Source organism: Tamandua tetradactyla, chromosome 16, assembly GCF_023851605.1.
Source record: "Tamandua tetradactyla isolate mTamTet1 chromosome 16, mTamTet1.pri, whole genome shotgun sequence".
NCBI lineage: Eukaryota > Metazoa > Chordata > Mammalia > Pilosa > Myrmecophagidae > Tamandua > Tamandua tetradactyla.
This window is the reverse complement of record NC_135342.1, coordinates 44063664-44091508: the sequence shown is the minus strand read 5'-3', so window position 1 is coordinate 44091508 and position 27845 is coordinate 44063664. Positions and strand designations below refer to the sequence as shown.

The following is a 27845-nucleotide window of genomic DNA, read 5'->3' as shown; positions in this document are numbered from 1 at the left end:
GAGCCATTCTCCAGAAGGGAGCTGACACCCAGAGAGTGTCAGGAGCACAGGTAGAGGGACAGTGCCACCAGGGCCCCCACCCTTACCTGCTCCCAGGAACAGGCCGCCTTTGTCCAGGAGTCGAACACCAGCACATAGCCCAGTGCCAGGAGGCAGCCCCAGATGAGAAGTGCCCAGGCCCGCAGCCACCGCCGGGCGGGACACTCGGCATACACCAGCACGTACAGAGCGACGAACACAGCAAGGGTCAGGAACGCCGTCACCAGCACAGCCTGCCGGCCGGAGGGGTCCTAAGTAGGGAAGACAGACACAGCGATGCCACTGTTCTCCCCAGCAGGTGCCCCCTCCTCCAGGGAGCCTGCCCGGATTAGCCCTGCCCAACATCACTTCTGGCTGCCTCCACGTGGCAAAATCTATGCTCCCTCAAAGCACAGGTTTCGTTCTTACCACCAGGCGTTCATCTGTGCCTTTGCCTCTTCAAGAGAAGCCTTGCTCAGTCTCCTTAGGAACTCAAAGTACCCTGCACAACCCAGACCTGTGATGCTGTCACTGCCCCACCCTCACCCCAGCCCTCCCCACCAGGCAGAGGCAGACTCCCTCTCCTCTGAGCTCCCAGGGTGCTCTGTGTATACCTACAAGTGACAGATACAATCGGGGTTTATGAGTACAGGCTTACCCACAGGCAGAGAAGCCTTGGAAAGCTTCCTGGAAGAGGTGACCCTGACTCTTAAAGCATGAGCAGAGGTTTATGAGGGAAAGATGAAAAAAGGCATCCCAGACAGGGCGGAGCCTGAGCATGGTAGCCAGGGGAAGGAAAGAAGACTGTGCCACAGGGACAATAGCCAGTAGGTTCTGCTTGCTAAAGGGTCTGCTTTACCAAGTAGATCCTAAACTCCATGAGGGCTGAGGCTGCCCCGGGGCCTGGCACACAATATGTACTCAGTAACTGTTTGCTGAATGACAAAACAAATGTCCTAGGGTCTTTACCCACAGAGACACAGGCAGCTCTGAGAGGACACCCACAGGGTGCTGGACCCTTTACACACACCCACACCTGCCCCTGTTAACATCCTGTGCTCTCTGCCATCTTCTTCTAAAACTCTGCTGTACGATACAGTAGCCACTAGCCAGAAGTAGCTATTTAAAATTAAATTCACGTTAATTACAAGTAAAGTAAAAATTCATTTCCTCAGTCATGTTAGCCTTATTTCAAGTGCCCAAGGGTCATAAGTAGCCAGTGGCTGTAGCGGGGCAAGACCTGGGTCAGCGGCTGCCTGAGTCGCTGTGTCAAGAAGGATTCTGAGGCCCAGGTCAGGTTCCCTGAGAAGGAGTGTGGGGATTGATGAATGCTGTCTGCCATGGCACAGGAAGGGAGGCAGCCGCACACAGGTCAGCAATGACCCAGGCCTTCCACACAGCCGAGCTGAACAGTGGAGAACACTGAGGGTAACCTATTGGGCCAAATCAGTACAATATCCAAACCAACCCAGGCTTCGGAATTAAAACAGCTCCGACCCTCAGCAACCTAGATACAGCCCAGGACATTAACAGAGGAGGAAACTGGGGCTCAGAGGGGACCACAGCTTGCCTGAGGCCTCACAAAGTATGAGAGGTCCCCGCAGCCCACCCACTCACCCAGTGGGCAAAGGCAATGCCAATGAGGGCCACGCAGGCCATGACTGCCACCAGCAGTAGCGTGAGCAGCAGTGGCCCGTGCTGGCTGGTGAGCCGGTACTTCTCATACAGTGCATCCTGGGCCGGACCCCCCTCGTCCTCGTTGAGGAAGTAGCGCCCCTTGGCTGGCATCCTCCGCTGGTGGCCAGCCCGCCAGCCAGTCCACTGGGGGGACCCTGAGGCCCCAGGGGCATCTGTCTGCCGACGTCCTCCCCGGCAGGCCTGGGCCGTGGGCTCCTCCGAGGCCGACCAGCCAGGCTGGGACGCAGCCCCCTTGCTCACAGCGTTGCTGGCATCTTCCTCCGCATCCCTGCCAGACTAGTCAGACGGGCAGGGTCCTCAGCTCTGCAGAGACACAAGCAGGCCCGGGGTTTGACCTCAAGCGGCCAAGCCGGAGAATGGCCGGCATCAGGGGAGAGCTGAGCCCAGACCTCAGAGCACTGGGTCCAGTTTTTCCCACCTAACCCTAACCCACCTTATATGTCCTGTTTACAGAAACTCTGCCCACCCCAAGGTTACGAAGCAAGTCCCCTGTGTTTCCTTCTAGAGCCGCACTGTCCTAGTGTAAACACAAGCCAGATGTGGCTATTTAAAATTGGATTTAAATCAGTTAAAAATAAAATTCAAAACAAAAGGAGACATCATCTCACACCTTCTAGGATGCCTGTTACTAAAAATAAAATGGACCCTGTGTGACCAAGTTGGGAGCAGACCCTAGGCTGGAGATGGCTCCCTCTTTCCCCAGCACCGTTCATTCAGTTGCCCATTCATTGACACCCATGGTGCCAGACCTGCTACACATCCTGCAGGCTGGCTGCCTCTCCCTGGAGTTCCTGGTCCTCAAAGTAAGAATGTTCCACAAGAGTTATACCAAAAAAAAAAAAAAAAAAAGTGCAATCCTTAGACATAGTGATCAGGGCTTGGGGCAGCTGCTATGTCCTTTGAACCTGGTGTTAAGGGAGCAGCCCCAAGCCAGGCATCCCAGGTCCCCAGTGGCCTCCAGCCCTGCCTCAAGATCAGAATCAAGACAGATAAGAGAATGAAGGGGCAGGGGACAAAGGGCAGGGAGGCTCAGGGTAGCCATGAAGTGACTGCTGGCAGAAGCCGTGAAAGAAAAGCAATCCAGAGAGAAGGTGGCTGGACGAGGCTGAAGCCCTCAAAGGGAGAAGAGGAGAATACGGAGAGGCCCAGGGGCCCAGCAAAGCACCCCAGTGAATGCCCACTGCTGAGAGGTCCCTGAGGTGCCACTTGTCCTGGGAGCTCCCCATCCCCTTACCACAAGCCCCAGGAACAAAACAGAAAAGCTACGTATTTGGGGGTGGAGGGAGGGGCCACTTGTCAGGGCCTGGCTCCCTCTGCTCCCACAGCCCCGGGCACCTGATTTAACCAGGGGCAACCTACAGGGGTTGAATCTGCGTTTGCAGAGTCCAAACTGCTTGGACAAGCTACGAATCTGATTCCTATGTGAAATACTCTGATTTTGAAATATTGGCAGCTAACTGAAAAACTGAGAGTGACTCGGCATACTAGTTGACTACCTCTAAACCTTAACTAACCAGGCTTTATCCCCCAAGAGGCATTTACTGGACACTAACCCTGTGCCATGGGGTTTGCAAAACAAGATGTGTGTGTCCTGAGTAGACCCCTCACCGGGCACCTCTGAAGCAGCTCTTTGCAGTAATAAGAGCAGCAGCAGCTCCTATGCACAGCCCACGAGAGGCACCCAAACATACATCTGCTCTCACCTTCAGGCCCTGCTAGGTCATGGTGGGATGGCCATGTTACAGATGCTGAGCTGAGGCCCAGAGACACAAAGTGGCTGCCTAAGGTCACACAGCTGGGCTGGTAAGTGGAAGGGATGGGATTCAAACTCAGGTCTGCTTGCCTCTCAAATCAGTGCTTGCCAGCCCTGGCCTCACTGTCTCGCTGAAAGGAGCAAGGTTTCCCCACTGAGTTCCTTCCAGCAGCAGTTCCTAGGAAACTGAGCCAGATGCCAGGAGTACACAAACAGCAACACTGCCTGCCCTTCTGGCCTGATTCAGGACCCCAGAGCACAGGAAAGCCAGACTGAGAGACCCCAAACCCCAAGGAGCCCAAGGCAGCTCCCAGAAGCTGCCCCGTCCTTAGACCAGAGCTGCAGGCACCCAGGACTTACTTGCCAGGCAGCTCAACAGGGCCCAGCTCAGGCAGAAGCACACACACACACGTGCACAGACACACACACCCCATGTGTCATCTTTGAATCCCCCCCCACCCCAGGTGTCCAACCTGCCCTTCTAGTCACAGAGCCCAGCTGAGCCTGGCAGGAAGAGGGGAACTGTCTAGAGGCTCCCACAGCCTGTGGAAACCAGGCCCGGTAAACACTCTTCTCAGGGATCTAAGTAGGCCACCTCCGGGGCAACGGTGGGCAGGAATGAAGATGGACAATGGGCAGCAAGGGGCACTGGGACTTTGGCCCACTGAGGGACAGAATAAGCCGGGAGAGGCAAGGCAGAGCTGTGAGGTGGGGGGATGGGGGGTGGGAGGCAGAGAAGACTTCACATTTCACCCTGGAGACACGGCCCAGGAACCTACCATTCATGGGCATCCCACAGACAGGCCAGCTCCTCTTGGAGTTCCCTTCCTTACCCTCTCCAATCGTTTGTTCTGCTCTCAATTGTGAGCAGGAGGGCTCCTCTGAGGTCCCTAGATAACAAATGGCCTTGTAGCCTCAGCTTGCATGCCTCAGTGACAGGGACCTCACCACCTCTCAGGGCAGTCTTGTCCATCACTGTGCACTTTTGGCTATGCAAAAGGTCTACCTTAGGTCAAGCCAAGACCTGCCTCACTGTCACTCTGCCCTCCCCCACTGATTCTCTCTAAACTCCAAAACCACCAATGGTAGGGGAGGTGCACTTGGGAAAGTCATTCACACCTCACACCACCCCGATGGGGGGCAGGGCACGCAGCCAGTGGCTCATGAGGGTCTAGCAGGGATAGACGGTGCTTCTTGTTTATGCCAGTCCATGTCCCTGCCCCCACTCTCAGTCCCCAGGGCCACCCGACCCCGGCCTGGATAATCAGCATGGTCTCTCCCAGGGCCCAGGGGTAGGCAGCCCAGTGAGAACCGTCTTCTGGACTTCTGCTGACACATGGGATAGGGCACTCTCTGTCGCTGGTGGCCTGCTAACAGCCACCTATGTCACCACAAAGAGAAAGCCCACCTGAGCATGAGACCAGTATGGAGGACTGGCGAGAGTCAGAGGCCTGCGAACACCACCTGAGCCCCCCTATCTAACCCCGCCTGAAGTTTGAGCAGCCTCCATGTAATTTTAATTACATGGGACAACCCATGCCCCTTTCGGGTTTAAGCCAGTCGGAGTTTCTGTCACTTGCAACCAAGAGTCCCAAGTTCCATGTCAAGCCTTCTGCCCTACTTCGCTGTATCCAGGGAGCCCTCGCGTCCCCTTGCTGGGTCTAGAGTCAGTGAGAGGGGCCCCACTGACCTCGCAGGTAAGCCGGAGCCCCTGCAGATGCAGTCAGTCCTGGCAGGGACGGGGCCAGGACACGGGCACGCCTGTTCACCCCTCTGTCACCTGTGTGTGTCCCGGGCTCCACCATCCACGCCCAGCAAGACTGCAGAGGACCTGGGGCAGGAAGAAGGAAGCTCAGGGATACAGGAAGCTGGGGTGACAGGGGAGCTCCCGGCATCCTCTCCAGAAGCCTTGGTGGAGGAATTAAAATGCCCAAACCTTAGGCAGAAATGGATACCAGCAATGTCAGTCTTGCTGCCCACAAGCAATCCCGGCAGGCTCTGAGCCCCCTGTGGGCCCAGGGTCTGTGGACAGGCTCACTGCATGCCTGGTGCTGTGATCAGTAAATCGGCACACCTGCCCTGCAGGTGGGTATGTCTAGTGCTCCCATTTTATGGATATGGAAACATAGGCACAGGGAGATTCAGCCACTTACTCGATGTCACACAGCTAGTAAAAGGGAGGGTCGGGATTTGAATGCAGGCCATGTGGAATCCGCCCCTTGTCCTGCCCATCCTCCACATGGCACTGATATTCACAGAGCACACAGCAGCTTAAAAGGACGCCCTCTACCTGTCCTTTCCCCCAACAAGGCCCAGTGGACTAAAGGGTAAGGGGCCTTACAGGGCTGGGGTGCGGGGAGCAAGGTCAGGAGTTCACCCCAGGGAGCCTTCTCTCAGCTAGCAAGATCCAGGAGGGCCTCCTCTTCCAGGAAGTCCTCAGAGCTATCCACACACACCTTCCTCTCCCTTCCCTGTGGCCGAGGCAGGACTGTTTTCTCCTTGCCAAATCCCAGTTGATGGGCCCAAATTCACCAGCCTGAAAAGTCACTGGAAATAGGTGTTGGAGGACACCATATTCCAGCCATAGGGCTGGGCCCTCAGGAGTACTTAGGAAACCCTACGCCACAGAACAGCAGATCTGACTGTACCCTCAGCCCGTGGACACCCCCTGGGGGGAGCATGCTCTAGACCACCCCGGCTGTCCCAGGGAGGCACAGACAGACACAGATGGGAGACCCACTTCCTCACCCCAATGGTGCTGGCAGGAACCCCAGTCTGGCTTCATTTTCTCTGGCCCAGCCCCAGCAGGCCAGAAGTCCTGGTGGCCTCAGAAAGGGGAAGTGGGGGCCTGGGGGTGGGGATGGGGGGGGTGCTGGGAGGCCCTAAGAGGGGAGAGAAGAGGCCCCTACAGGCCCCTGGGGCCCACGTGCACAACCACACTGCAGCAGCAGGAAACCCACAAGCACGATCTCACCTCCCAGGCCACTGGCTCTCAACTCTCTCAGTGGGCTGGGTCACAGGCGGAGCTATCAATTGCCAAGGAAGTCCCTGTTAATGCCATCTCCCTCAGGTGACACCAAACTATGAGAAGGCAATGCCAGTGGCTGCTCTGCCTGGTAGAGGCCTGGCACAGAGGGGCACCCAGGAAAGCTGGCATCTGAAGTCTCCATCCCAAGCCCAGCCTCCCCCACTGGCCTCCCTTCCCCATCCCTCACTTCCTGAGTCCAGCAACCCTCAGCCTCCACCTTTGCTCAGGCTGGGACCAGACTTTCCTCCCACGCCGCCTCTCCCGGCAGTCCCATTCACCCTTCAAGGCCCCTCAAATGTCACCTACTTAGGAGGATTTCCCAACTTCAGCTCAGCATTCCCACTTGTCAGCAATCCCAAATTGTTGATAGGATTTGTTCATCTGTGTGAATGCTTGCAGAATGAATGAATGAATGATCAAAGAACAAATGAATGAATGATCCAGCCAGCTGGAACCCTGAAGCAGGGAGACAGGAGGAGAAAAGCAAGCAGGGCAGATTTGGTGATGAGAGGGAGGCCAATAGCAGAAGATGAAGACAAGGTCTCTCTCAGAACAGGAAATGCCTTCCAGCCTTCCATTCTCTCCCCAGAAGCCCAGTTCAGACCCAGGAACACCTGGCCTGAGAGCAAGGAGACCTGGGTTCAAATCCTGGCTCTGCTACTCACTGGCCGCACACTCCAGCCCCAGCATCCTCATTGGTAAGCTGGAGTGCTGATGCCCAAACTACCTGCCCAGGTTATGACAAATGACGAGCCACACTTAACCAACAAATGAGCCCAGAAGGAAGGCTTGGTACCCAGAGCTATGAAAGCCCTATAAAACTATAGCCCAAGGGTGGGGTCTAAGTGAAGCAAGCAGGCCTGCTCCAGCACCCTCTATGCCAGCTTCCCATCACCTGGTGCTCCTCAGCCTCCCCAGTAGGGGCAAAAGCCAGAGTTCTCCACTGGGTGTGAGCCCCCAGCCAGCCTTATGCTCCCTCCAGGCTGACTCCGCCACACATCCCTCAGGATCGCAGGCTGTCCATCAGTCTTAGAGTCCAGAGATCTGCATTTCAGTCCCAGTTCTGGCCCCAACCTGCTCTGAGACCCTGGCAAGTCCCTTGGCCAATCTAGACCTCAGTTTTCCCTCTTGGAAAGGAGCAGTTAGAACAGATCTCTTAGACGATAAAGACAGAGCTGGTATAATCTAGGAATGCCTAGAGTGTATAAAAATAGTGACTAAATGTACAAATGTTAAAAATGTTTTTACATGAGGAAGAACAAAGGAATGTCACTACTGCAGGGTGCTGAAAATAGATGGTAATTAATATTTTTAAAATTTTAACTTATGTGTGAGAGTAAAGCAAAAATGTTTATTTGGTACAAAATTTATATTTTGACTAGTGCATTTCCTAATATAACTTATGTAGACAGCTTAATTGAACACAATGAGTATATGGAACCTTGAGTAGGACATGAGATTTTGTTGGTTTGTTCAGAGTGATGCCCCGATAAACCCCAGAGTGATTTGAACAGTGAATAAAAAAGTATTTGCAAAGTCCCCTTCAGGCTATGATGAGAAAGGGGGAAAATTCAACTTCCCCAAGTTGAATTCTTGATATTCTCACAAGCAGTGCAGACAACCAAAGCTATAGGGTGAGCCCCCAATCTTGGGATTTATCCATATGAAACTTAACCCCACAAAGGACAGGTCAAGCCTACTTAAAATTAGGCCTAAGAGTCACCCCCAAGAGAACCTCTTTTGTTGCTCAGATGTGGCCTCTCTCTCCAACCAACACAACAAGCAAACTCACTGCCCACCCCCTGGCTACGTGGGACATGACTCCCAGGGATGTGGACCTTCCTGGCAACATGGGACAGAAATCCTGGAATGAGCTGAGACTCAGCATCAAGGGATTGAGAAAACCTTCTCGACCAAAAGGGGGAAGAGTGAAATGAGACAAAATAAAGTGTCAGTTTGGCTGAGAGATTCCAAACAGAGTCAAGAGGTTATCCTGGAGGTTCTTCTTACGCCATAAATAGATATCACCTTGTTAGTCAAGATGTAGTGGAGAGGCTGGAGGGAAATGCCTGAAAATGTGGAGCTGTGTTCCAGTAGCCATGTTTCTTGAAGATGATTGTATAATGATACAGCTTTCACAACGTGACTGTGTGATTGTGAAAACCTTGTGTCTGATGCTCCTTTTATCTACCTTATTAACAGATGAGTAAAACATATGGAAAAAAGATGAATAATAGGGGGAACAAATGTTAAAATAAATTTAGAGTGAAATGCTGGTGATCGGGGAGGGGGAGGGGTGGGGGTATGGTATGCATGAATTTTTTTCTGTTTTCTTTTTATTTCTTTTTCTGAATAGATGAAAATATTCCAAGAAATGATCATGATGATGAATATGCAACTATGTGATGATATTGTGAATTACTGATTATATATGTAGAATGGAATGATCAAAAGTTATGAATATTTATGTTTTTTTGGTGATTTTTGGTATTTTAAGAAAAAAAATTTTTTAATTAAAAAGAACAGATCTCTGAGGCCCAGCTCTGGACCTGAATCATAAAATGAAAAGGATAAGACTGAATAAAAAAACTGGAAGGGGAGAGCCCGGGTGCTAATTCTAAGGGGTAGGGAGTTGTTCTTTGGAGCCTGAAATTCTCCCTTCCATGTCATTCCTTTGAGTTAAGCATTTTCCTGCTCAGTCTCTCCTTTAAAATGCAAACACATTATTTAAATAGGTCTGCTATTATGCCAGTTCTAATGATGGTTAATGACTGCCTGGGAAGAGTTCACCCATTCATTTATTCATCTTGAGAAGGACTCATGTATTCACTTCTTCAACAGATGTACACTAAACGCCTTCTGTGTGCCAAGCAGTAAGCCACAACTTCCCAAAAGTCCAAGTGTCCCTCGGTGGGGGGCATGTCTGCTGGGTCTCTGCACACAGTGGATTTTCATGTAACGGTGCTTATTAATTGACTAACCAGTCAACAGAAGGCATATTAATATCTTTTCTCCACTCTTGCCTGCAATTCCACCATTAGTGATTCATTCTTTAAGCATGCCCCTCCCCCCCACTCAGTTCCCTCTTTAGAATGGAAATACTTTCACGCCTACACTGAACACTTCTCTAATCCCTTTGTCTTGATAAGGAAGAAGAGAAAGGGGAAGTCGTGCCCAGGAGAGCAGGACAGTGGGGCTCCCACTGACTTCAGCTTTGCCTAGGGCCCCAATCAGGGCAGCTCCTGCCTCTTAGTTCTGGCCTGGCCACCCAGGCAGTAGGTTCAATGGTGATGGCAAGACTCTTGATGAATGGGGGTGGGAGGTGGGAGAAGAGGCCAGTTTCACAGACCTGTTTATAAATAAACAGGAATAGCGGCTGTCTTGGCACAGGACAGGAAGGATAAACATTTGAGTCTTCATTCCTACACTGTTAGTAGCCTATTAAAAGAGGCAGCATAATGCAGTGGAGACAGAGGAAGCTGGACTCATAATTCATATCTGGATTCTTTTCAAAGAGAGCAAGAAATCATGAGAGAATTTTCACATCAGTTGTAGTAGATAAGGTCTTATAGCCTGCCACAAAATCCAAAAGCCATAAAGAAAAGATTGGTAAGTTCAATTATAGGAAAAACAAAACAATTTACTGCATAGTAAAAGCCATCAAAACAAAATCAAAAGTCAGGTAACAGATTATGGAAACATTCGTGATTCATACCACAAGAAGCTTACCTCTCTCACATGTAAAGAGTTCCTATAAATCAAAAAGAAAAAGATCAACAGAAAAATTGGAGAAGGATATGAACAGAGTTTACAGTAAAGGCAATAAAAAGAGCTCTTAAACATCAGGAAAGAGGTTGACCTCACTGTAATAAGAGAAATGCAAATTAAAATTACAGTGTAAAACCACTTTCACTAATCAAATTGGCAAATATCAAAGCATTTCTTAAGTCTGTGTTGAGCAGGCTATGGGGAAACAGGTACTCACGTTCATGGCTGGCAGAAGTTTGACTGGGTATAATCCCGGAGGGCAACTTAGTAATATCTAAAATAATCACTAATGTGCACACATACCTTTTGACCCAGCAAACCTACTTCAAGTAATCTACCCTACGCTCCTGCATGTGTGAAATATGTGTGCAAGATTATTCATTGCAGCATTATTTGTGATAGCAAAAGACTGAAAGCAACCTATATTGCTATCAGTCAGGGGCAGGTAAAATAAATTGGGATACATTCTTACAAAGGAGTATAAAGCATTTATACTAAAGGGTGAGGCAGCTAGAAATGCAGGATGGCACAGAGTACCCTGAGAAAAATGCACGTGGTAAAGGATGTTCCTCCAGGACACGGAGGAACCAAAACTGTGCCTTTACCAGAAAAGACGAACTTTGCTTCTCATTTTTCAATTTTCTATTTCTGTCATCATAATAGGAAATTTTTTTTAATTAACCCTTTTCCTTTATTTTATAATGAAAGAAAAAATCAAGCCAATGATTAACCTTAAGAATTACCTTCCATAGACAATCTGTCATCAGAATAACATTTTCCCATAATTCTCAAAATTGAAGTGTACCTGATTACTGTCTTTAAATGTATGCTTTGTTCTTGTTGTTGTTATTTATTTGTTCATTGGTCTTAGCAAATAATAGCAAAACAGTACATAAGTGGTTTAAATGGTGGCCACAAACAGAAGCAAAAATGGTGAAGAGTACAAAATAATCTGACCAGTTGTGAATATTGAGCTTATTGCTTACTATCCTTAAAACTCATTTTCTTCATTACTAGAACTGAAAATTTTTTACATAACTCAGAAATATAATCAAAAGTATAAGAGATAATATGAAGTACCCACATCATACATGATTCATACCACATAGGTTATTTTCCTTTTCTTTTCTTTCTTCTTTGAGCAAGGAGTTTAGAACTCCTGAAATTGCCATGCACACATGTAAACTAAGACCATGATAGGAAATTTTTTTAAATGCTTTTGGTAGCACAACGTTGTGAGTGTGTTTCACACCTCTGACTCGAGCACATGAAAGTGGTTAAATGATTAATTCTAGGTTGTATATATGCTACGAGACCAAAGTTTAAAAAAATCAATAGAATCCTACAATACAAAGAGAGACCACTATTGTAAGCCATGAGCTACAGTTAATCATATAATTAGGATAATATTCTTTCATCGGTTGTAACAAAGCTACCACGTTAATGCAAAATCTTAGTAATGGGGAAAACTGGGAGGGGGGCCACAGGACTCTCTACTTTCCTTCATGAATGTAAACCTATAACTGCTCTAGTTTTAAAAAAAGAAAGGTTTTTATTAGAAAAAAAACAGATCCCAGGTCCAAAGTTGCATGACCTGGAGCAAGTTAATGTGCTTTGAGAGGGTTCGAGGGGATACTGTGAACAGAGCCTGCACGCGGCACTAAGTAGCCCAGGTGTGGGTGGCAGGCCTCATTACAGGCGCTAACAGCTTGGCAGAAAGGGCTCCGAGGGGTGGAAGCCAGTGGACCCAGAGCCTGCCCCTGTCCCCAGCAAGGGAGCGGGTCAAGGTGGACGGAGCGGGGTCAACACACAGGACCACTTTCCTGTGCATTTTGCCTCGCTGGGCCTGGAAGGTGCTGGGCCCAAGGGGGGCTAGGTGGGGGTGCCGGGCTGTGGATGGAGGCAACTTCCTGGTAGCACTCCAGGCAGCTCAGGTCCTCACCCAGGCCTCCCAGGCCTGCTGAAAGCAGAGAGAGCACCAAACCCAGCCCTTAGGATGTGGCCTGCAACCTCTGAAGCTGGTCAGAGAAACCAAAGCCTCCCTTCTCTGAAGACCTCACTGCAGGGGAGAGGGTAGGCTCACTGAGTGGGCACCCACTGCCATACCTGACCCCTGGGTGCGGTGCTCCCATGCCATTCCCAGGCCAGGAGACCGACTCGGGGAGCCTAACCCACCAGTCCACAGGTTGGGAAGCAGCAGGGCTGGGATTAGAACCCAAGTCTGTTCCACTCCATAGCCCAGGCTCTTTCTTAACTGCTATCCCTGCATTTCATGGGGGACTGCTGTCCACCAGTGGGGCCATGCAATGCTATATGCACATAGCCACACACTCCCTTAGAAGGGGCTCTGCTCATAGGTGTCACTGCACTTGACCTCCTCCTCCTGCCCCTTTAAAGACTCCAAGTGCACACAGGCAAATTGAAGGCCCTGAGAAGGCCTGCAGGGAAGAAACCTGCAGAATTAAACACCGTAAGACATCCCCCAGTCTTTCTGGTTCACAGGACACTTTTTGCATGAACTCGCCAATGAAGCTCCTCCCCCCAAAACCCATGGCCTGAGAGGCCACCCTCCGCCCCTTTTCTGACAGCCGCTCCCCACCTCCAACAGCCCCCTGGTCAGCTATTCGCCTGTTCATGGGCCAGGAGACCAGGACTGAGCTTGGCCTCTGCTGGGAGCAGGGGGGAAAGGGCTAGAGCAGCTGAGGGAGAAGATGTGGGCTCTACAGCACTCAGGGGTGCAACAATCCCTGCCCTCAGGCATTTTCAGCTAGGGAAGCAAACTGTCCTGGGGAAAAGCTCCAAATACCGACCAGATAGACTCTCCCACACAGTGCCTGGAAGTGGCCCGCCTGCCTCAGTTGCCCCATCTGCCCAGACAAAGCAGTGCAGAGGACAGAGCCCTGAGCTGAATGCCAGAGTATCCAACGTTCAGCCCCAGCTCTACCTCTCACAAGCTGTGTGACTAAGAAGATTCCTCACCCTCTTTGGGCCTGGTTCCTCAAGTCCCCCAGGGTCCCTGAGGTCCCCAGCAGAGACACTAGCCACAGAGAGGTCAATGGGAGAGGCAGCCAGAATTCAGCAGGGCACATCAGGGGTCACAGCCTCCCGCGGCCCACCCACGGAGCCCAGGAAGGCACCACTGGCTTCCTTGTCCAACCACAAGCCAGAAGCCACCACCTGGCTCAGAGGCCCCCAATTTGGCCCCACAGCACCAGCCACCAGAGGGCCCACTTTAATCCAGTGGGCTGAGACTCTCACCTCCCCAGAGGTTTTCTGAGAGGCCAAGTGAAGCCGGGGTGAGGGGTGCAGGGAGGGGGGCTGCTTGTGAGGCCAAGCTGAGAGTTCGGAACAGCCCTCCTGCAGGGGAAGCAGCCCCACCCATCAACCACCCCCCCCAAACCACCACAGCCCTGGTTTCCGGAACTGTGCCCACAAAGGGGTGTGGGAGGCCCTCGCTCCAGCTATCCCCTGGACCCGGAGCCCCCCCCATTCCTGGTCACATGCTCCCTCCATGAACGCTCGCCTTCTGGAGCCAGACTCCAGGCTGGGCACCAAGAGGTCGCCATGATGAAGTGTCGGTCCACGGCAGACTCTGTGCCCCTCGAATCCTGGCCTCCCCTCAGGACAGTCCACCAAGCCTTCCTGCACCTGCCCTGCACCCCAAGAACACCAGGTCCTGTCCTTGCTCACCCCTTGGCCGAAAACCTGCTCCACAACTGCCCGTGGCCTTCTCTATGGCTGCATGATTTGACTTATTTCGGTTCCCCAAACAAGCCCCACCCTTCCATGTCCAGCCTGAAAACACTGCCTGCCTTCCAGGCACCCAAACCCCTCGGCCTGGAGGAACCCTGCCTGCCTTTCAGGGTGGGGCTCAGCCGCCACCTCCTCCGAGACAGCTGCCTGGCCCCATCCCCAAGTCCAGCCTTGGTGCCCCTTCTACTCCACAGGGCCTGCATGTCCCCAGGCCAGTCCAAGGCCTCCCCAAGTTCAGGACCATTCCTGCGCCCTGCCTGCCCAGTGCACAGGAGGCACTCAGGCCCCTTTCTCAACACATGGAGGCTAATACGGTGAGTGCTGACCTAGTGCCCTGAGTCCCATTGGTGTGAGCTTGGGCAGATCACCTGCCCCTCAGGCCTCAGTTTCTCACCTATGGAGTGGAGATGACGGGACCCCACCCTAGGCCTATTCGGGCAGTGAAATGAAAAACATAAATCAGGAAACTTTGCACCTGGGAGGTGTGCTGTTTCTACCAAGAGAAGCAGGCCCCTCGTGGAACACCGAGCCCCACCCACACTCCCTCCATTCAACAGGGGCTCACTGGGGCCCTGCCGTGAAGCAGGTACAGGGCAAGGCGCTAAGGCTACAACACACTAAGGACACAGACAACAGGTCCCCTGTGGAACTCAATACCAGCATGGGACAGGTACAGTCTCAATTGGGGAGGGCAGGAAGCTGAAGAGTAGAGAGCACAGACGCTGAGACCAAACGGCATAGGTTTGAGTCCCTTTCTACCTGGGGGAGCTGTGTGACCTTGAGCATATGAATTAACCTCTCTGGGCCTCGCTTTGCTCACCTACAGAATGAACTGGAGTTTCACCCAGTGAGTTCCATCCCTTGGACTCATGCCACCTGGCTCACAGATGAGGGGTTAGAAACCTGAGAAACCTTGATATAAACTGGCACTAGGGGACACACTTAAAGTTCCAGGGTTCTCAGTCTCACTTCTTGTCACCCCCAAAGGCAACTCTTCTCTCCATGGGTTCCCCTGCCCCTAGGCCTGCCTGGCACATAGGCCCCCACTTCCCAGCACACTCAGCCTTGCCAAGTGGTGGCTCCAGGGAGTCTGGGTGTTTCAAAGAAGGATGCCTGCCAGTTAGTCCAGTTCTCCCATTAAAGCAGCATCTCAGTGGACTTCAAAGGGCAACTCCTCCCCCACCTGGATGCGTCCGGCAGGGGCAGGTGTGGGAGGCCTGGGAGCAAGACGGGCTGATCTTGAGGTCTCACCTGGCCCCACACGGGCAGGGAGACGCACAGGTGAAGTAAGACTACTTACTGCAGTGATGGGGAAACTGAGGCATGAAGGAAGAGGGGACAGCCCCCTGAGAAGGCAGCCCCAAAGCTCACATTCTTTCCTCTGACTGAGGGCAGATAGCTCAGGCCCCCTCTCCCACCAGAAGAACTCGCACTTGCCCTGAGGCTGCAGAACAGTCCAGACCTCAGTTTCCCCTTCCATGCAGAACACAGCTGCACTCCAGGAGCTCAGGCCTCTTCCTGCTCAGCCAGCCAGCAACCCCAAAATTATCAACCTAGATCAGCCTGAGGTTTCAAGATTGGGCTACTTCTGAGGGTGGGAGCTGGGTGACCGGCCAGCCAGGACATGAAAGGCCCCTGGAAGGGCTGGATCTGGAGAACAGAGGCCTCTGATCAGGGGACCTGTGTCCAGATGACCATCAGGCACCCAGGTCCTGAGAGGTAACGGTGGCATCAAGCACTACATGCAGCGCCTGCCTCCTGGGGGCCTCATGCCCCCTGAAAGCCAAATGGGGTATGCACTCCTCCCTGGGGACACACCATATGTCTAAGTGTCATGCCCGCCCCTTCTGCTCCCATCACCTCCAGGTGAGGTCCCAGAACCCAGGAAGGAAGTAGAAGGAGGGGACCTTTTAAGCCAAGAAGGAGTGACAACTTCACCTTGCTTCCCTTTTCCCTAAGGCCCTGTTGGGGGGTAATTTCCCCCAGGGTCAACTGTGGTGTCGAGGGACAGGAGAAAGAGGCAGGAAGGAGAGGACAGAGAGAGTAGGGTGCTCCTGGTATCAAAAAAAGGAGTGGGGGGCAGGGACTCAGTCCAGGACTCAGGGAGGTGAATGGCTGCCAAACAAGCTGAGTCAGAAGCAAACACTATAGAGCCCCCTCTTCTTGCCCACTTGAGGACCCCTGAAGCTAAGAGGAGGTAGGGAGACCCTCCAAGCAGATGGAAACACCCAGGCAGAGGGTGCAGGAGAGGCATGGGAGAACAGGGAGCCTGGTAAGCAATCAGTGGGACTGGTCCAGGTGGCTGGGGGTGAGGCTGGCCAGGGAGGATGGAGCCAGGACTGGAGGGCTCAGACACCAGGAGAAGGGGCTCAGACATGCATCCACAGCCAGTGGAGAGCCCTGGAGCATTTAACCAGGCTAGGGGCAATGTGGGAACCCCATGGCCTCATTTGCCAGGCCCAGGGTTGCCCCATCGTGGCAGTGGGGTCCACTCAGGTGTACCCTCCCAACACAGAGCTTAGTGGGTGCTCAGAAACTGCCCGTGGAACTGCTCTGTCAATGAGCAGGTGTGGGCGGAAAGCCTACCCCAGGGGTCACAGGGAGAAGAGGCTCCCACAAAGGCACTGAGACGCCTCTGCTCCAGCAATCACTGCATCCTGAGACTTAGTCCATTCTAGAAGGGCTTTCAAGGTGAAGGGAAGTGAGGAGAAAGGGGAGCACTGAAAGGAGGGTGCTCCAACTCAGCAAGTCCACCCCTGGTTGGGCAATGCCCACAGCCGTCACGTGGCCTGGTTGTGAAATCCGTGGGCACCAGCAATTCTGGCCAGATGCCTATGGCTGGTGGGTGCCCTGCCATACTCCATGTGAAATAGGGACAAGAGGAGCTATAGGTGGGTGAGAGGAGACACACACCAGACTTGCCACAGGGGTGGGGGAGTGAAGGGGACAGAGCTGGAGGCCACTAGGCAGAGGAGGTGGCTGGCAGGATGTCCCCTACAGGCTGGAGGGGCTCAGGACCCTGCTAGAAGCCTCTTAGCCTGGGTTCGCTAGCCTCAAATGCTGTGGAAAGCATCTTCCGTGCATTCAACTCTTCCAGCAACCTGCAGCCAGCCCTTGGCACAGTCATCAGCCCCATTTACAGATACAGAAACTAAGGAGCAGAGAGGTAAAGTAATTAGCCCCAGGGGTGCAGGCTGCCAGGGAGACCCCTCAGCCCAGCACCATCCATCCTCACCTCCCAGTTCCTCCAGGAAATCTACCCTCCCTCCTGAGACAGGACAGGCAAAGGGGCCACATGACACCAGTAAGTGGACACCCTGCAAACCCACTCATGGTACGACCCAGGACAAGACACCACCCTTCTGGGCCTCAGTTTACCCTCTGTAAACTGGGGGTGATGCCCACACAGGGCAGTAGGGGAGGCAGGGAACGGGTTAAGCCAATGGCTACAAACTGTAAGGGAGGTGTACGTCCCCAAAGCAACAGCATATTGGACCCTCGTCTCCTCTCAAGAAGGGCCCTTAGCCTATATCCGAGCCCCCTCCTGTCCCATCCCACCTCTCACTGCCTAAGCAAACTCCCACACCTGAGACCTGCTCCAGGCAGAGAAGTCCTGCAAGGCCACTCCTCAGCCCCCACCCTCAGGGCACCGGCTGCTGGTAAACAGCCTCTTCTTCCCAATAAAATGCCACAGAGACTCTTCCTTCACCAAGTCCACACCTGCCCTTCCAAGAGCCACAGAGCCCAGAACACAAAGAAGTCCCACCGCTGTGCTGGGGGCCGCTGGGGGCCACCGGGAAATCCTGGAAAACCCAGGGCCCACCTGGAGGAAGAGGGAAGACACACGACCTGCCCGGAACCGAGGGGCGCTCAGAGAAGGCCTTCCCTAACGCGGGTGGCTCAGACACCTGTACATCCCACCTGTCACTTACACTTCCTCTGAAATCGATTCATTTTCCACTCGACTATCTTCTTTAGCCTTGTACAAGGCAAGAATAGATCCACAAAGTTACAGATTTAGTGTTTAATTTATAGACATTTTTGTTAAGACATCAGGAACCAAATACTTATCAAAGCTGTATTCTTTGCTAAGACATGATGAACCAATTACTTCATCATGTTCAGGTTGAAACCACCCAAGGCCCCCAGCAGAGCAGGTCATGCTGAGAAAGGGGGGTCATTCCGGCCCCTCCAGCCCGGCCTCTGCTTCCCTCCACCCGCCCTCCCCAGGAAGCCCTGGTCGCAGCGGCCCCTGACCCCCACACGGCGCTGGCTTCGCCCTGGGTGGGTGGGCGTGCACTTGGATGTGCACAGAAGGATGCAGAAGGACCCACCTTGGAAGGCTCATTGGTCCTGGGGCCTGAGGCTGGGAGAGCTGCAGAGATTGTTTCAAGTTCTCGAGGTGCCTTTGTTCTCTGTCTTGGGCATGTATCACTTTCAGAGCTTGTCTTGTCTGTTTGTTGTTGTTCATCTAATAAAGTAAGTTCCCTGACCCTTCACTCACTGATGTTTACTCTTGTTGAGAAAAGTAAAGTGCATTTGCAAATGTAAAATTACCGCCTTGGGAAGACGTGTGGGCACTGGAGAGTTTGTGGTTGGTAGAGCTCCAGGTGGAATTGGCCCAGTGAACTACACAGCAGTAATAACTCACTTTCTTTTCCATCTGGGGAACCCGGTGACAACTGGTCTCTTTTTTTTTTTTTTTTTTTTAACATGGGCAGGCACCGGGAATGGAACCCGGGTCCTCGGGCATGGCAGGCAAGCACTCTTACCTGCTGAGCCACCGTGGCCCGCCCTGGTCTCTGGTCTCTTGACGAAGAGCTGCCTGCCCCACCTGCTGTCTGTCTGTCCAGGAGGCTCTACAGCCTCCCCCCAACCCCGGGCCAGGCCCACACACGTGAGCTGGCTTCCCAACCATCCGCCTGGGGGTGGAGAGCCTGCCCATGCCCCACCCCCTCCCCCTGCTTTACCTGGCTCTCCTTGGGGTCCCTCAGCAACTAAGCCAAGGTCTGAGCCTGCAGAGACGTGGCCTCTCTCCCCTCCAGGGCCCCATCCAGGCTCACACATGTGAAGGTCTTTCCACCAGCTACTAACAAAAATGAGTCACAGCTGGGACCCACCACTTCCTGCCTCGGCTGTAGCGGCAGCAGAAAGGCAAATGCTGAGCTCTCAGCTCAGGGCCTCTCGGGGTGTGTGGGAAGCCCCTCTCCCAGCCATGGCAGAGCCCTCGACAGGGTGGGGGGAGCAGTCAGGCCATGCTCCCGGCTCTGATGACTTCATGGAAATGTGAAGCTTTAAGCTGGAACAACTTTGAAAAAAAATGAAACAAGTACCCAAAACCTCCATTAGAAGTCCCAAGATGACAGTGCCAAACCAGGGAGTAAATGCATCCTTAATAAGCAATTAGAGGCAGGCAGCCTGGCACGTGATCCTCAACCGGGTTCCGCCACTTACAGACAGGCCCTTCACCTCTCGGGGCCTCAGTCTCCCCACCCGTATAATGAGTGGTCACATCCATCTCTGAGTGGGAGCCCAGCAGACTCATGCATTGGCCTGGGAGGTCAAAAGCCTTCCAGTCCAACCTCCTGCCCCTCCAGTTCACACCTGTCCCCATGCTAGGACCAGGAAAGGGGCAAAGCTAAGACCACATCTTGGAGTTCCTGTTCTAGACAGCCAGAGCCTCCAGAAAAACACACATCCCTGGGCACCAAAAGGCCAGGCCTCGAGCCCCAGCTCCCCCTCTTTGCAGACCCCAGTTTCCCCCATCCGGATCACAGGGAGCTCAGTAACGAGGAAGCAGACTGGGAGGGGCTGGAAAGCAGGGTGTAGAGAAATTCAAAGACAGATGGGAAGCGTGGGCCCAGCTGGCGGGTGGAGACTTCCGGTCCTCAGGGAGCCCTTCCACGCATATGGTATGGGTTCTTGGGATCTTTCTCTACCTTTTATCTTGACCCTTTGGGTGTGAGCTCCTTGAAAGCAAGGGCAGGAGTGCCCTCCCCGTCCAGGAAGTCTTCCTTGACGACCGGAGCAGGTCCCTGCCCCTGAACCCTCCTCTTGTAGGCCCTCCAGTCCTAGCATCCTCCCTGTCTCAGCACCTGGCGTTGTGGCAGGACCTGACACTGCTTTGTCTCCCCAGATGACTTTCCTGGGGAGGGAGAGATGAAGCCATTCCATTGAGAGCAGTGCCCCAGGACCCAGCATTGGGACGGGCTCAGAATGGACATCCAGTGCACAGCGGCCAAAAGGGCCTGGACATGGCGTCTGTGCCAGCCCCATGCCAAGGGTTTGGAGGTTATGGGCATGACCCAGCCTCTGTCCTAAGGTCCGCCATCCAGAGGGAAGACAGGTATAGGACCCACCCAGGGCCCTGGGTTGTTCCAGTGGGAGACCTCAATGGGGGTCCAGCCATTGGTCATTGGTGCCTTCTTCTACAGCAGACACATCTCAGTCAAGCACTGCTCCAGGCCTGGATGTTCCACAGCTGAGATGGAAAGGGCATCACAGACAGAGGATAAAGGGTAGGCATACACTGCGAGCAGATGCTCCCAACCTACAACAGACAAGACTCCTCACCAGAATATATGATCTCCTACAAATCAATAAGAAAAAGACAAATGGCCCATTTTTAAAGATGGGAAAAAGATTTAAAGGGGCATTTCAACAGAGGACACTAAAATATTTAATAAGCACACGAAAAGGTATCTGACATCATTAATTACCAAAAAGTTAAAACCACTTTGAGATACCACTACACCACTAGAATGGCTAAAATTTAAAAGACCAAAAATATCAAGTGCAGACAAGGACATGGAGCAACGGGAACTCTTATATACCGCTGGTGGAAATGTAAAATGATACAGCCACATGGGAAAACTGGCAGCATCAATTTAAGCTATATGTATGCCTCCTATGACTCAGCTGTTCTGTTCCTCAAAGTATGTAGCCAAGGAAAAGAATACATGTCCACAAAAGATTTGTATCCAAGAGTTCATAGCAGCTTTATTCATAACAGTCAAACTGGAAACAACCTGAATGTCCATCAGCAGGTGAACAGATAAGCAAAGATCTATATTCGTGCAATGGAATATTACTCAGCAGTAACAAGGAACGGACTACTGGCATACCCAGCAACTGGGACGAATCATGCCAACATTAAGTAGAATGAAAGGACCAGATGCTAAGCATATATCTTGTCTGAGTCCCTTTATATGAAAATTAAGACAAATCTAATCTATAGTGATAGCAAGCAGGATTGTGGTGGCCTCTAGAGGGGCTGTTTACTGGCATGAGACATGAGGGAACTTTCTGGGGACTGGAGAAGCTCTAAATCTTGATCTGAGTGCTGGTGACATGGGTGCACACACAAGAAAAATCCACCATTCTGTACAGCTAAGATTTCTGAACGTATTTGGATACAAATTGCACGTCCATATTTTAAAGGAAAAGGAATTGATTAGCTTGTCTATTCAGTCAACAAACATTCATGGTGGGCATGGTGCCAGGTGCTGGGTGTATTATAAGAAACAAATCAGACCTGACCTGATCTAGTTGGCGAGAGTCTGGCCAGGGTGTGGAGATGGAGCCTGCAGGGGGACCAGATGGGGAAGGTGCTCATTTAAGTTGCTCAGGTGACATTTAAGACAGGACCAAAAGACGGGGGCAAGGGTGGGGGTCTGGCACTGCAGGCAGAGGAAAGCCTGAGTGAAGTCTCCGCAGCAGGACCCTAGCTGGGGTCTAAGACGCAGGATGGTGGGCTGTATGGCTGGACAGGAGCGAGCAGAGGGGAAGGGGGCATGAGATAGGCCTGGGGGTGTCAGCAGGGGAGGGTCACATAGGCCTCGAGGGCCAGAGAAAGTCCAGGTGGGAGGCAGGCTGCTGAGGGCGGGGTGACCTGCTCTGTTTATATTCCTGGAAGGTGAGCTCAGCTGCCACATGGAAGGCGACGTGGCGAGGGCCCAGGTGGAAGCCGGCAGCCAGGGGAAAGGCTCCTCAGCATTGGTGGGTTCTAGTGGGAACCAGACAAGGCTGGTGGCAGTGAAAAGTCGAACCCAATCCAGAACACCAAGAGAGTGTCATCTGGCAGGGACCTAATAAACCACTGATGACAAAGGCCAGGTTTATACAGCTGAAACCTCCTGCCCAGCCTTTCAGCTGTTCCCTCAGAGAACACAGCGGTCAGGCACATCCCTGCCATCCTGCCACAGCCACGTCTCTGCCAGCACCTGCTGTACCTCAGCACTCCCCAGTGCCAGCCACCAGAGACTTGGTACCCTGCTCCCCACTCCACCCACCCCTCATGCCAGCCTTGAGGCTGCTACAGGCAGGAGCTATACACCCTGACCACTGCAGGCTGAGGTCCCCCACGTGGCTGCATGCTGGGTGTCATGCCAAGGCTCCAACATGAAGCCATGGAGAGGTCCTGTTGTTATGACCACTCTACAGAACAGGAAATCGAGGCCCAGAGAGGCTGCACTGCTTGCTCAAACACACACAGCTAGGAAAAGGCAGAGCCAGGATGCAAACTCAGGCCTGACCTACTTCATGCCTATGCCCCACCACTCACCCCATATCATCCTTGGGTGAAAGGAAGGGCTTCCCTGGGGATGAGCGGCTCCAAATCCCAGAGGGGGGTTGGTGCAGACCCTTATCCCGAGATCCTCAAGCCCTGGCACAGGGGGTTCCTAAGACTGCTTAATAAAGTCCCCCAAAGGCGTGGCCAACCGTGGGCTTTCACAGTGTCAGATGGGACTGGCTTCTGTTTGTCCAATGCACCACAGCACAAAGCCTCAGCTGCACCAGCCCGGCCCCAGCCTTTCTCTGTCCCACTCAGCAGGACCCCTCCCTGATTGCTGGGGAGCCCCTGTTGTGCAACTTCCTAGATCAGAAGGAGGATCCGATGGCTAAGATGTGTCCCCCAGCGACATGGGACAAAGGCCTGGGAGGGAAGCGTTGTGAATGGGGAGGCGCGTGGTCCAGAGCTCAGGGCAGAGAGACCCCAGCATGTGGGCAAGGCTCGGAGACCCGTGGAGGAGGGGGCCCAAGATAAGGCCCTCCGAGCCAGGGCGATGGCCCAGCCGATCTCCAACTGGTTTGTAGGAGCCATGGGCTGTTGTGAGAAAATGATGAGGCTGTGAAATAGCGAGTAAAAAGGAATAAAACCATAGCAAAAACAAGGCAGTGTTGTCAGTCGGCCAAGGGACAAGCAGCACTGACCACTCGCAAATAGTTTGGCCTTGTTTGCCAAACCCAGATGTCCTGGCCTCTCCAGAGCACCGCAGCACCGTTCAAACTCAAGAGCGCGTTCTTAGGTGGGGAAAAAGCAATAAGAACTAGTCTCTGTTGTTTCCTTTCTGCTGGTCATGGAGATCGCCACGTCCCAGAGGAGACCCTGGTTGGGGTCAGAGCAATGAGGCCAGCGGCCCGGCCCAGCCCCTCCATGTGGGTGAAGGGGCTGTGACTTGAGGAGTGAGAGCCTCCAGCGGAGCGACCTCAGCCACCTTACCCGATCTTGGGGCTCAGGGATGCATTTGTAACATCAAGATGTGATGACCCAACTTCTTGAGCAGCTGTGAGGGTTGGGTGAGAACTGTGCATAAGGCACATAGCAAGTGCCCAGTCAAAGCCAGCAGGTGAGGGAGGTCAAGCAGAAGGTGCTCTTCCAAAGCCACACCCTAGAGTTCAGCTCTACCACGTGCCTTCCCTGGGCTGCAACCTTCCATGGCTCCCCTGTGCCTCCTGAGTCAAGTCCCAGCTTCTCATTCTAGCCCTCTAGCCCTTCTCCTCTTTCCCTCCTTCGTACCTCCATCCTGCTATCTCGTCCTTCCTTTCCTTTGCACAGGCCTTTCTGTCACATGGCATGTCCTTCTTCTTCTGGTCGAAATCCCACTCACCTTTGTCAAGATAAATACAAATGCCGCCTCTTCCAGGAAGCCTTCCCCCTTGCCCTGTTGTCACCCACTCTGGGCCACAGTGCCCCAGGCCTCTCCTTGAGCCCTCCATAGTGGACACATAGGGCTTTACCTCCCTCTCTGTGGCATCCATTTCCCTTTTTGTAACTGTTCTCTGTTCTTATGAGAAACCAACCACTGTCTAGTGGGCTCGTGACCAGGGTATGTTGAAGAATGGGTATGTGACTTAAAGTGGGCCAGTGAGACTCCATCCCAGGACTTCTGTTGGAACTACACAGAAAAAAAGCTGCTCTCATTTCATAAGGCTGGTAGGGATATAAGCTGGGACCTGTGGGGGGCATCTTTGCCGCTATGGTAGCCCATCTGCAAGCTGGCCTCCGATGGCCCTGCCTCCTGGCAGTCACACCCTTCCCCCCATAACAGGGCTGACCCGTGTGACCAATAACACTGCAGAAGTCACGAGAGATGCTGAGGCTCCCGTCTTGCTCACTTGCTCTGGGAGAGGCCAGCTACCATGTCATGAGGCTAATCGAGCAGCCCACGGTGGAGAGGTCCACTCGGCAAGGAACTGAGACTTCCTGCCAACAACCAGCCCCAATTAGCCAGCTATGGGACTGGGCCCCTTGGAAGCAGAGCTTCTGTCTAGCCTTTGGATGATGGGAGCGTGACTGAGAGCTTGGCAGCAACCTCATGAGACCCTGAGCCATATAAGCTAAGCCACTCCCGAATTCCTTACTTGCAAAAAGTGAGATACTGTTCATTGTTTGAAGCCAGCAAATTGGGGAGGTGGGTGACGGAAGCTGATCTGGATAGGACTAAGACAGATTAGAATACAGGGTAAAGGATATTATTGTCCATATTTTAAAACTGCAACTTCTGTGTGAGACCAAAGGGAGAGATGTTTATTTGGTGTAAAATTTATGTTTTGGTTAGTTCATTATCTAACTTAACTTATATGGTCAGTTTATGTGAATACCATAAGTACATGGAATCTTGAGCAGGGTGTGATATTTTGTTGGTTTGTCCAGGTGTGTGATGCCCTGATATATCCCAGAATAATGTCGGCAGTGAATAAAGAAGTACTTACAAAGTCCCCCTGAGGGACTGGGGAGAAAGGAGGAAATATTCAGCTTCCCCATTTGGAGAATTCCTACTATTCTCACAAACAGTGGGAACAACAAAATCAATAGGCCAAGCCCTCGATCTTGGGGCTTGCTCCTGTGAAACTTATCCCTGCAAAGGCTAGGCTAAGCCTATCTTACACTCTTAGACTATCTTATACTCTTACACTATATCTTAGACTCTTAGCCCAAGAGTCACCCCCAGAGAACCTCTTTTGTTGCTCAAATGTGGCCTCTCAACAGGTGAACTCAACTTATTTTAACCTTTGTTCCTCTATAATTTATTTTTATCCCTATTTTTTATTTACCAGTAGCCTTGATTCTCAAGGATGATTGATTGTTAAAGACATAACTTTTAAAATGTGACTGTGTGACTGTGAAAACCTTGTATCTGACGCCCCTTTAACCCACAGTATGGACAGATGAGTAAAAAATATAGATAAAAATAAATAAATAATCGAGGGGATAAGGGGTAAGATAAATTGGGTAGATGGAAATGCTAGTAGTCAATGAGAGGGAGGCGTAAGAGTATGGTATATATGAGTTTTTTAGTTTTTCTTCTCCTGGAGTGATGCAAATGTTCCAAAAAATGATTATGGTGATGAATTCACAACTATGTGATGATACTGTGAGCCACTGATTGTACACTATGTATGGACTGTTTTTGTGTGAGAAGATTTATCAATAAAAATATTTTTTAAAAAATTGGGGAGGGGAGCAGAGAGTAATTTGTTATATAGCAACCTGCCTGAGAATGAAGCCAGGACAGAGAGATGGAGAGACACACATTTTCTTCATGACATCGTTTGAACCCCTGGATCCAGCCATGCCTGAATCCATACCAAATTTCTACTTAGACTTTGATGTACAGAAGTTATTAAATCCTCTCTATTTCCCTTTAGTTAGAGTAGAGTTTCTGTCATTACTGAAAGAGTCTCGACGAGCTCGCTCTCATGTAGCACCCCTGGCTGCTCAGGAACGACCCAGGGACCACCTCACCCCAGCACCATGCATCAAGAGGCTCTCATGACACTTCTGCCCAATTGACCTGCACCCAATGTCCTGACAAGAACACAGAGTAGAAACTTGGAACTTGCTCTGTGCAGTCAGCAATAGAGCCCACCCCTACCCCCACCCCCAGCTCCCCCAGGGCTGACTCACCCTGCTTGGAGGACAGACCAAGCTGGCTCACTACCGGCTTCAGGTTGCTGACCCCCTCATTCTGGTTCCCCCAGCAATTCCAGCTGTGGGCCAGGAGGTCCGAGGTGAGATGCCAGCAGAGAGGGCCTGGCCACGGCAAGCACAGCTTTGTGGTCTCGTCACTCACCCTCCCCACAGACTGATTTTTCACACTAGGGAGTGGGGGGGGCATTCCAATGCATCGACTCATCCCCTGGCCCTTTCTGCCTTCCTCTCTTCCCAGCTGTGGGCAAGGGGATGTGCTCAGCTTCTTTCCCAGGCTGGGAGCACATGGAGACACCCAGCTCACCCCTCATTTCTACTTAACAGGCAGAAAAGGGTTTCCCAAAGACAAGGGGCTTACCCAGGTAAAGCAACAGGTTATAAATCATAGGGCAGAACTAGGGCTGTCTGACTCCTAATTAGTGACGGTCCTAAGGAGTGACCTGGGGGAAGGTGGGGGGACCCCACTCCAAACAAACACGTCCTAAGTAAACAGCATCTCTGCTATCACATTCAGCTCCCCTTAGCCACTGCCCCTCTTTTGTAAAAATCTACATATCTGTTGCTTGTCCCAAGTTTAATGCCCCAGAATAAGGAAGGATGGACAATCCTACATTGTGGGGGTGACATGCCCTGACTCACACATAAGGCAGGGGCTGGCTCCCATGACGTCCGAGGCCCCAGACGCTGCAGGCTGGGGCAACTAGGGCTTTGGAGAAGGAAGGGGGCAGCCAGGGTCACGGTGTTGAGTAACAGCAGACTATCCCAAAGAACCAGATGTGAGCCTGACAGCCCTGCCAACCAAAAGTCCTTATTTCCTTTGAAAAACTTGGCAGCTGGACCACGCCAGCAGCTGTCCATCCTTCGCCCACAGTCAGCCCAGTGCGAAAGGCAATGGGGCAGGGAGGAAGACCCCACCCCTCCCGGCAGATTCTGGGAAGATTAACGAGATGCCACGAAGAGTAAAGAACAGCTCACATGGGCAGGGCGATCGCTTTTTCGTTTGACAATGCAACAGATGCGCATATATCGTTTGCGCACAGAAAACTCTAGAAGTATACACTTCAAATCATAGGGGTTATCACTGGGTGGTAGAATTTAGCACTGTTTTACTTTAATGTTTGTCTTTTTGTTTAAAACTGTTTTCCAGTTTTCTCTAATGAAAATGCACTAGCCATGAAATTAAAAGATGAAGGGAGAGAAAGCAGTTGCTATAAAGAAAAAAGCAAGAATAAGGAAAAACCACAGAAGTTCTCATCCAATGGCAAACTTGGCACCACCTGTAACCAGGAGGAACAGGTAGGTTTTCATAATAATTAAAAATACAATCTTTAAAGCCACTGAACATGAATGGCTACCAGCGTTGCAAAAAGAGTTTCAACCAGACAATGCACGTCTCTTGGTAAGAAGTCTGCTGTGCCATCTCCAATGTGCTCTTGCCCCAAAATACCAAAATGGAATCAGATCAAACCTGTAGCTATAACTACCAATTTGTAGGAGATGCAGGGGAGAAGGGACATGGTTCACATTACAGGAGGCTCTACTGGGGCAGGGACCCAGCTTCACAAAAAATACTAAGTGAAAGAGAATACAAACACCTGAATCCTACAGATGAA

At 52.0% G+C, this 27845-nt stretch overlaps 1 protein-coding gene across 16 annotated transcripts in view; it reads right to left on the bottom strand.

Annotated features, from left to right (window-relative positions):
- The window catches only part of ADCY7 (adenylate cyclase 7), a 65281-nt gene that overhangs the window by 30590 nt on the left and 6846 nt on the right, over positions 1-27845 (bottom strand). For 2 of the 16 annotated variants that reach the window (XM_077132389.1, XM_077132392.1), the window contains exons 2-3: positions 1636-2019; positions 87-290 (exon numbers count right to left, since the gene is read on the bottom strand). In XM_077132389.1, coding sequence (XP_076988504.1) covers positions 87-290; positions 1636-1806 — 375 coding nt within the window. In that variant the 5' untranslated portion in view covers positions 1807-2019. Of the gene's footprint in view, positions 1-86; positions 291-1635; positions 2020-4248; positions 4360-5159; positions 5301-6217; positions 8866-10226; positions 10249-13955; positions 18226-18352; positions 18490-18988; positions 20569-27845 lie in introns of those variants that run through there. The other 14 variants (XM_077132385.1, XM_077132396.1, XM_077132380.1 and 11 more) reach the window with 14 other exon arrangements.